This window comes from Trifolium pratense, linkage group LG7, assembly GCF_020283565.1.
Source record: "Trifolium pratense cultivar HEN17-A07 linkage group LG7, ARS_RC_1.1, whole genome shotgun sequence".
NCBI lineage: Eukaryota > Viridiplantae > Streptophyta > Magnoliopsida > Fabales > Fabaceae > Trifolium > Trifolium pratense.
The window spans coordinates 57,918,282-57,928,848 of NC_060065.1; the positions used below are offsets into that span (position 1 = coordinate 57,918,282).

Below are 10,567 nucleotides of genomic sequence, written 5' to 3' on the forward strand. Positions count from 1 at the left end.
TATAATAAGTTGCCTTGAATTCAGTTCAACAACCCAAGTCCCAATCACAATATTTAATGTTCAATAAGAATCCCTTAATTAAATTATACAAAATGCCAAACTTGAAAAGTCTCATATGCCCCTCTCCTCTCAGCTACTACTATACATATACACCAAACTAGTGGTAGGTTCCCACAAGATGGCTCATTTATCTACCCTTAATTGACGGCATTACCTTGTCCACAAATAAATTCTCATCACATTTGGCCTCATATTGGAACAAACATGTTACTTCAACATGGATTACATACATACATGGCCCTTCATTCTCGATCCCAATATATACTGCATAGACCAGAGTGTGTAACTTAATATATTGACACTGCAATCTTACAATTTGTATAATTCAATGTAATCATAAGTGTCATTTTCAGTCTTATTAAAAAAAACTAAGTGTCGGTATCGTGTTGGTGTTAGACACCTATGCATGTCCGACACTGAGACACATCTAATCTAAGAAGTTTCTGTACTTCATAGTATATAGTCAATTTTGAAGAAGTCTAAACTACTCCTCACACTTACCACTTTCTTCTTACCATCCAACCCTTCTACTATTATATTTATATATATATTCATAGATATAAGACTTGAAATTGAAGGTCAAACATAATATTAGCAATACAAAATATCAAAGTTCACACTTAGTTGAGTTAATTCCTTTAACTCAGCAGCCATGGATTGGTTCTCATGGCTTTCAAAAACCAATCTTGAGCCATCACTTGTATATGACTATGGTCTTATCTTTGCACAAAATGAGCTTGAAGAAGAAGACATGAATTACTTCAACCATGAGTTTCTCCAAAGCATGGGAATCTCTATAGCTAAACACAGATTAGAAATTCTCAAGCTTGCTAAAAAAGACAAGAGAAAGAGTCTACACCCAGTTGCAAAATTTGTTTCTGCAATCAAGAGGACAAAAAAGTCCTTGGCTAGTTATGTTAGGACTTTGACTCATACCGAAGAATCAGCACTTGTGGTGATGCCAACAAGGCAAGGTGATGGATTTGGAAGAAGATGGAAGAGTGCTATGATGAAAAGGAACAAAAAATTTGTGGTGGCTAAGAAAGAGAAAATGTTTCTGACAAATGGTAATTCTTCCATGCCATCAGTAGTTGTTCCTGCTTTGTCTGGTGATCTTGATGGTTTTTCTAGTCCTGTTGTTTATCATTTCCAAAAGGAGCAAAAGATGGATGGAGATGATGGTGGTCGACGTAAAGATAACGACGATGATGATGATGATAATGGATATTGGTCTGCTGCTGTTGAAGAGATTAAGTGGGATACCATGTTCAAGGATCTAAAGCCAAACTAAAAGTTTTCTCGGATTTGAATTCTCTATAGCTGCAACTAACACCATGTTGCAGCTGTAGAGGATTCAATCTCCTATGCATCTTCCCCGGTATCTTTATCTCACACTTTTTACTTTCTATGATTCTCTATGTCTCTCTCTCTCTCCAACACTTTATGTACTTCTGTGCTTGAGAGGAAAAAGAGGAAGGACTATTTTTTTTTTGTTTTTTAGGCGCTTCCGTCAAGAGAGATTTCTGATGCATCCAAAATCTCCTGCATCCTCTCGAGCAAAACTTCGGTCGTTGGATTAATTGAAGACTCGAACACATTAAATCAATCTCTTCGGCCAAACTTCGCGTTAAATCAAATATCCTCTCGTGAATTTGATTAATTTAACTGATGCTGCAGAGGATCTAATTTGGTTGTACTTGTTTCCTTCCTTTACTTTAATTACAAGTTTATGTTTTTAAGGGGGGAAATTACATCTCAGATTCATGTGTTCTTGGCAGTGAAGTATTGAGGTATATACTTAGTTTTGTACCAAAAAAACATATACTTTGAGTTGGATTAGAGTTTATGCATTGTACTTATCTTGCTGACAGTACATATTTACACTTAGTATATTTGTTATTATCTTGGTGTTATGTCACTGAATATTTGCGCCTTTCTCCGAATAATCAAAGTATTATGTTTACTGCATTTATCAAGAAAGACCCTTGTGATAGGTACATATGAAAACATGATGTTTATTTGCTTAAGTTGGTGTCTGCAGAATCTGCTTTATTTCATTTCAAGCTTAGTGCATTTCATTCATTATAAAAGTCTCGATACAAGGTGGACAATAATCAAGAACTTGGTGACTAAACGAGCTGCCTGAGCTAATTCGTGTGTGACTCGGTTAGCTTGTCTCCGAACATAACTGACCTTGCAGTTATTAAATGAATTCAACAACCTCTTACAATTATCTCTAATGACTCCAAACTCCATATTATTCCTATTTTTTCCTTCAATTCCTTGAACAACTTGGATGCAATCTGTTTCAATGTGGAACCTTTGCATACTGTAATGTTGCAGCCACTTGAGTGTCTCTAACATAGCTATTGCTTCTGCTTCTCTTATCTCTGTCTGTCCTTCAATTGTCTTTGTGAAATCCTTCAGGAAGCCTCCCTGTGCATCTCGTATGCACGCACCAATACAATACTGGTTCGCATTCAACCAATCTTCCAATGCATCTCGTGCTCAGCGTCTCACTTCAAATACTGATGGTATTTTGTCATTCCAGCACATTTGATTTCGACGCCACCAAATCGTCCATAGTAACATAGCTACTTGCGCCTTAGCTAGTATTGCTGTCCATCGATTCAATGAGGAAAAAAACCAGCTGTTTGAACCCAGCAGCAGTCTCTATCCACACTTCTTGAGCAGCCTTACATCTAAAGAAGCAGTGCCATTCATTTTCTCCGTTCACATCACAGCATATACATTTTGAGTCACATTGCACACCTCTCGGGATCAACCTTTCTTTCACCAGAAAACAACCTCTAAGAGCCCTCCACAAAAATATTTCACCTTATTTGGAATATTGAGCATCCATAGTTTTGTCCAATTACCTTCCTCCCTTAAATGATTATTATCGATGATCACTTATTGATTTTTAAAACTTATTGATTTGGCTTAATAATAAAGGATTAACTTATATATTCACATGTTAATTCCACATTCACACTTCAATTTTTATATATTATAAATAGATAGATTCTTACAATGAAGCATTACCAGTAATTTATTTCAAACTATACAATCATTAACTACTATTTATATATTGGTAAATTCCTTGATCTACAGTCTACACCCAAAAAATTTCTTGATCACATTCTCAGAGTTACAACAAGAACAAAATATTGTTGTGTCCCATATCAGCTAAAACCAGGGACCACCTAAGGCTCAGAAATTTTCAGTAGTAGCACATAGAAGCCTTAGAGTAGTCTTTATATGCTCATTGAACAATTGCGGCATAAATTCTGTAAATGTTGTACTTAGCAGACAGTTCTGTTCAATCTCATTGATTTAAAGTACGCGACAGACGAAACGGACCACCAACATATAGAAATTTATATACTGGTCTTATTGTAATTGTCAAAGTTATACTCAAAACGGTACCAATTTCACAGACACCGGCCAAAACCAGAAAAGTGATCATGATTCATGAAGCAAACATAAGATAACCTCATCAATGTAAGCTCACACAAAATATATTATGATTCAGTTTGCACAACAATTCAAATTGTGGTAAGAAGCTGACACCATAAGATTCACAACAATTTCATGATTCAGTTCATATTGAAGAAAGTATTGTGCACGCGAAGCTATGATGCATGAACACTGACATCGGACATGACACATATACGGATAACGTGACAAAAATATATATATATATATATATGATGGTAAGTCCTTGCACATAACGGAGCAAGTCCATTGAGTACTACTACTCATACAACACAAGCTCAATACAAAGTTAAGAAAGAACTGCTTAAAAGTTCAAACTGTTCAATGTTAATGAAAAAAAAGAAAGTCACATTCTAGAAAACAACATTCATTTCTTTGGCATAATAAAATAAAGTATAAGTGGTGAATCATAAAGATCACTCACCAAATAACACCATAACTAAAGAAACAAAGGACATAACCAACAAAAAACAAAAGCCAAGGTGGGAAATTGTTGCAGATAGTTGTAAGCTTGTAGGTATTTGTAGCAGTTGTTTGAATATATTATTAACAAATCAGAGTGGCGCAGCGGAAGCATGGTGGGCCCATAACCCACAGGTCCCTGGATCGAAACCAGGCTCTGATAAAAATTTATTTGTTTTTTTTTTCATTGAGTTAACACAATTGCTATATTTTGAAGAAGAGAATTGCTTTATTTAATGCAAAATAGTAGTTGTGTTGATGATTTTTGGCACCTGGGTTTGGCTGTTTTTGATTGAAAGTTTGTAGCTTTGATGATGAGTTTGGCTTAAGATCCTTGCCAAATTCATATGTGGTTGGCCTTATATCTGATATACTGGCCTTTATTCTATGTGTCAAAATTATACTCAAAATGGCACCAATTCCACAGACCCCAGCCAAAACCAGAAAGTGACCCTGAAACTGAAACAATTTGCACCATACAAGGTGGAGTTTCCTTGTTTTGCAGCTTCTGTATCATACAAATTACCAGCTAGGAAAACAGAAAAAAGAAGTGCACCAATTGGATTTCCTAGCATCATGAAGCTACTGATTATGCCAAAGTGCTTCAAACCAAATAGCTCAGAAACAGTTGGAACCATTATAGAATACTGAACTCCATAGCACATTCCAAGCAAAGCTGTTGCAGCATAAAGAGTGCCATCTAGAGCTGAAGCATAAAGCAAAAATGCTATGATCATAATAAGTTAATTACTTGTGTACTTGTGTAGAAGTCCCACATTGACTAGAGATATGACATAAATATCCTTTATAAGTGTAGTGCAAACCTCAACTCTCAATCTAGCTTTTATAATTCTCTCAAATTCTAATAATAACCTCATCATATATGCTCACACTAAGTATATAAGAATAAGATACTAAAGAACTTCCACAAGACCATTCAAATTGCGGTACGAAGCTAACATCATTCACAACACTTTCATGATTAAGTTCTTACGGTACTGTGTGGGAAGATATGAAGCACAAAAACTGACATCAGACACGACACATATACCGACACCGTGACACAAGTATCTATAATGGGAAGTTCTTGCACAATTAGAATTGTATAATAGAAACTACATCAATTAGAATTGTGTAATAAGCACGGTTGACTAATATGGTATCAGAGCCTAAGACCATTGACACTGCGACACAAGTAACTATAATGGGAAGTTCTTGCACAATTAGAATTGTATAATAGGAAACTACATCAATTAGAATTGTATAATAAGCACAATTGACTAATCTTTGTAATCAATTAGAGTTGGATTTGTTATTCTAGCTATCATTTTCTAAGCAAGGAGGATAGAACTACTACAACATATATGATATAATATTGATATGAAGAATACAGTGCATAAGAATTAAATTATCTTTTATTTTATTATAATGCATGGTCTTTCCATTTATTCCAAAAAAATATTACATTTTCTTTTTTGATAGCCCAACAAAAATACTTACATACTGTATACTAATAATCTCACTTCACTAGTCACTCTCATTTGGTTAAACAATTGACATAGAGCTATACCGTAGTCACAGTTATGAGGATTTCTCATTATTACACATGGCTTTTCATTTTATTCAAAAAAGTAAATACATGGCTTTTCATGATTTGTACTATTTTTTATAAGAAAAAGAAAAAGAAAAACTTTGTATTTAACGTTGTCGTTTTGTTGCCTTTATAGTACTTAGTAGCTAGTATTAAAATTGGGCGGTTCTTTGAACCAAACAGATAGAACTAAACAACCTATCGCTTTCATTACTACATGAGTAACATGCAGTGTTGTTGTAAGATCCAAACCTTCATTATTTTATTATATATGCCGGTTAAAAATACATTTAATTTGTTAATTAGAACCAAAACTTTAAAAAATAATTAAGTGTAATTGAGGAAAATGCAAGTGAATTATGGAGAATGTGATTAACTGTGTTCTTAAGTAGCATAATTTCCCTATGTCAAAAAAAGTAGTGTTTTGGACTGCGTTGGGCGTCAAATTTAACCTAATTATACACTGGTCCAAAGTCACGTTATCCTGTTCAACGGCCACATAAACCTCCGCTTCTGGAATGCGACATTTGACTCTTCAGCCGTTATTCCGACAACAATCAACGTCGTGGTCGTGAGATGTATATATCCTTCTCACGCAGAAGAACAAATATTATATTCCCATTCTCTTAAACCTCTCACTTCATGCAAATATTTATTTGAACGTCGGAGTCTCTTGTGTTAAGAATTTAGTTTGTTAATTCATGTTTTAGCTAATAAAAGTTAGTTAGTTTGTTAGTGCCAACTCATCAAGTTGGTTAGGAAGTTGAAAGTTAGTTACATAGTTAGCTAGTTACTTGTATGTGATAATATACCCTCCTTATTGTAACTATTGTGTGTGACCTATAAGTGGATGAATAATACTTTCTCTCTTCTTCCTCAATCATTCTCTCTTTCATTCTTCTCTTACAAAACTCTCTCTTCTCCATTGATCATTTCTTGCTTGCATTGCTGCAAAACTGTTTCTGTGCTCATAGGCGTGGGTTGAGCTTGTGTGTGTGTGATCTTGCAGCTAGTGTGTGTGATTGTGCAGTGTTAGATTGTGTGTGATTTGTTTTTGTTGCGCCAACATCTGGCATCAAGAGCCTGGTTATTACTGCAACCATGGCAACATACAACAATGATCAATTTCCTGCAAATTTACCAATCGTGCAAGGCAAGAACTATGATTCTTGTAGTAAACAAATGAAAGTGTTGTTCAGTTATCAAGATGTGATGGAAAAAGTGACTAGTGTGTTGGAACAAAATTTAGATTTATAAATTTCCCAAATCAGTATTAAAGGTTTTGATGATAACAAAATATTAAATGTACAACTGGAAGTACTAAAATTTGTTTTTAAGTATGTAGAAGTATTGTGAAGATAAGTTCTGATGATATGTCAGAAGATGACCATTCAGAAGTTCTGAAGGCTCAGAGGATACCAACGTTCAGAAGTTGTAAGCTTCAGAAGTTGGAAGCTCAGAAGATGATATAGCCTCTGCACAGATCTTTAATCCTTTTGAAGACTTGGTTATGAAGCTTGAATCATTGAATCAACACGTTTATCAAAGACGAAAGCGACTACACCAATGGTTCAGGATAGCTCTCTGACTTTATCCCTAGTCTTAAGGAAGCAACGTGGTGTGTCTGTCTTTTTAGCTTAGAATGGAAAGTCTTCTCTGCATCAAGCCAAAGTAGCTGAAACTCGATCTTGTTCAGTTTTGGACGATATTCAAATCCATGTCAAGTCAAGTTCAAGCTGACAATCTTATCTTCATCAACGGTCATATGCAACGTCTATAATCTCATTGGCATATAAATACAATACGAATTGCATTGCTACATAGAACACACCTGCGCGCACAATCGAATTGAAAGATACTCTGCACAATCGAATTGAAGATAAAAACATGCAAAATCACAATTTTTTCAAAAAGTTGTATTTCAAAAATGATTTTTATGAAAATCTATTAAATGATTTTTCAAAATTTTGATATCCAAAAAAAATTTAAATAAAATAATCAAATACTTAAAATAACAGTTTAAGAATAACTATTCAAACCAAATTTTCATTTGAAACTTCTATAAAAAGTTTCTTTGCAAAAAAAATTTACACAGAATTATTTAACACTATGAGAATACATTTTAAAAAAATCTATAACAAACAGACCCTATATATAAGAGGATACAAAAACAATTTGGTGTCGATACCAACAATACCCTTGATTTTTTTTAGCAACAAAAATCTATTATTAACAAATTCACCAAGTCGTCATAACAAAAGACACTTTTTTTTTTGTAGCAACAAAAATCTTTTATTAACAAACTCACCATAAGACATGTCGTTTATTTTATTTTTTTGGACATAAGTTAAACATAGACATGAGCGGAATGCGCCCTGTGTGACCCGCTAGTTATTATTATTATTATCATGAATGGAATAAAATAAGTTTGTAATGTCAAACAAAAAAATATCTCCTTTTGCCACCCTACTGATTCATGGGCGCACCCTATGAAATTACCAACATACTAAGTAGCGGACACCCCTCAAAACACCCTACCTTTATAACGTCTGCTACTTAAGTCGTGGAGGTTATTTTTCAAAATTTCTGATTTTTGTAACCTCCGCTACCTAAGTCGAATTGAAAAATCGTAGGACGCGCGAGTAACCGTTAGGGTGACAAAAGTAATTCTCAACAAAAAAAAAAATCAGAAAGTTTTCAGTTTTGTTAACTTGTTTGGGCCGCGGAGAGGGAAGGAGGAGAAAATTTCTCAACGCACCCATCCATTTTCTCGCGCACTCCCTAGCGCACCTAAAAAAATTCGGAAAATACGTTCCGAACTATTTTTTAGTGTAAAATTTACACTATAAAAAATTCGGAAAATGTTTTCCGAATTTTTTGGGGAGTGCGGGAGAAAATGGTGGGTACATTGAGAAATTTTCGAAGGAGGATGGTTTGCGGAAGAAGCCCATTAAGTTGGAAAATAGGAAATTACAACAAAACCGCTCAATCAATTCGTCAAAAGAGTGATAAAAATCACAACAATCCTATTCAAAATTTTCATTCTCTCTTTTCGTCGCTGGTTTCTATCTCTGAAAAATTAACAAACCCTAACCATGGAGAACACAGAAAACCTCGTGAATCGTATCATGCAATTGAGATTCACCTCGAGTTCGCTTTCACGACGAGCAAGAAATTGCCAAAAGGAAGAGAATGCGGAGAAACTCAAAGTAAAGAAAGCGGTCGAAAACGGTAACATGGACTATGCACGAATCTACGCAGAAAACGCGATCAGAAAACGAAAGGAGCGGATGAATTGCCTCGAATTACGTATGCGATTGGGCGCCGTCAGTGGTAGCCTCGGTCCACAGGCGAAGACGTGGACGATCAGTGAAGCGATGGGAAACATCGTGAAATCGCTTGAATCTTCTCTTGCGACTGGAGATTTGCAGAAGTTGTCAGAGACGCTGTATGTATTTGAGATGCAGTTTGTGAATATGGATGTTCAAGCGGAGTTTATGCATCTCCCTATGGCTCGATCTACATCGCCTTCTACACCGGAATATGATGTTAACAGTGTGATGCAAGAGGTGGCGGATGAGTATGGACTTGAGGTTTCCGTCGGTCTTGAGGCATCTTGAGGAGCTTAAAGCTAGAGAGAGATAGAGGTTAATGTAATGTTAATCTTTCGAATTAAGAATCCACTCTTAGTTATTATACTATTATTATTATTATTATTATTATTATTATGTTTTTATGTTTATGCTTTTCAAGAGTGGTTTGTGTATATTTTTAACTGAATTTGGCGGGTAAGATTTAACATTAAGAGATAATGTTATGTTATGTTGTTTGCATTGCATAATATGATTGCTTGTTATAATTTTTATGCTTGCTTGGTGTTTGTGTGTGGTAATTGAATGCTGGGTTGGTCCGGTGGTATTCGGACCTGGGAGAGTGCTCCTCCTTAAGGTCTCATGTTCGATTCTCTCATTGTGCCAATTTGGGTGGGTTAATTAAGTTAGCTTCTCCAAACAAACAAAAAAGAATAGAATGCTTCTAGTTGTATTTTGCTATAGTTTGGAAGTTTTGGAAGCAAATTAATGAGTTTTGACATTAATATATGCGACCTCTTTAGGTAGTCCACAAATGCAGCATTGAGTTAATGAAACAAAAGTTTGGTATCAGAAGAATTTTGGATACAACAGTAAACACCAGTGCTTTCTTCAACATGTTGATTTTTTCTCTTCTTTAAGTAAACATAATCACATAAATACTCAGACAATGTGTTGCTAGCCAAGCAATAAGGATATCTTCACAAGCTATGTTTGGTATTCATACAGCATTACAGTTATGTGGCTATACAATCTCTCTTAATCTACCATTCTCGTTCATCCAAATAATTCTATTTAACCACCAATTTCTCTTGCTGTTTGTGGCAACACAAAGTGCGAGCCATAGGTGCAAAGTCATGAGGGTAAAGTTTGATTTGAAAGTCATTCAAGTAAAATAGAAAGCATGTGTGAGTCTGACAGAATGATGATTTGAACAAGTGATAAACAGGGAAAAAAAAACCTTAAATAGGTATATCTTATGTAGCACCTACAATTCATATTAAAAAAGTGTCTAATGTCCAACTCATAGTTATATTCAATTTCATTCATTTTTCAAATTATTATAAGTTTCGATGTGTCTGGTGTGTCTATGTTAGTGCTTCATAGGATATACCAAATTCCTTATTGTCAAGGGACCTGAGCAATTTGATGACTCGTATTATGACTCAACGAAATCAATGAGAGCTCAGAACTTCTATCAAAGGGCAAGATCAATGACTTCATGAATGCATGATTGCGGAGAATATAATAACAAAAACTACTAATAATCAATACATAAAACATCATAATTGAAGCTTCGTCACATTTCTAGGAAACTAAGCATTCGTTCCTTTGGAAAACAAAATATATTTAAAATGAGGGTGCT

The 10,567-nt window shown here is 34.9% G+C and overlaps 2 protein-coding genes across 2 annotated transcripts; both read left to right on the forward strand.

Annotated features, from left to right (window-relative positions):
• The first annotated feature begins 260 nt into the window (after positions 1-260).
• On the forward strand, positions 261-1,983 carry LOC123899804. Its single transcript, XM_045951030.1, has one exon. It carries the CDS (start codon positions 713-715, stop codon positions 1,349-1,351), a length of 639 nt encoding a protein of 212 aa, XP_045806986.1. The 5' UTR covers positions 261-712; the 3' UTR covers positions 1,352-1,983.
• A 6,631-nt stretch (positions 1,984-8,614) lies between these two features.
• LOC123899806 (ESCRT-related protein CHMP1B-like) lies at positions 8,615-9,449 on the forward strand. Its single transcript, XM_045951033.1, has one exon. The coding sequence runs from the start codon at positions 8,707-8,709 to the stop codon at positions 9,229-9,231; it is 525 nt and encodes a 174-aa protein (XP_045806989.1). The 5' UTR covers positions 8,615-8,706; the 3' UTR covers positions 9,232-9,449.
• Positions 9,450-10,567: the final 1,118 nt, after the last annotated feature.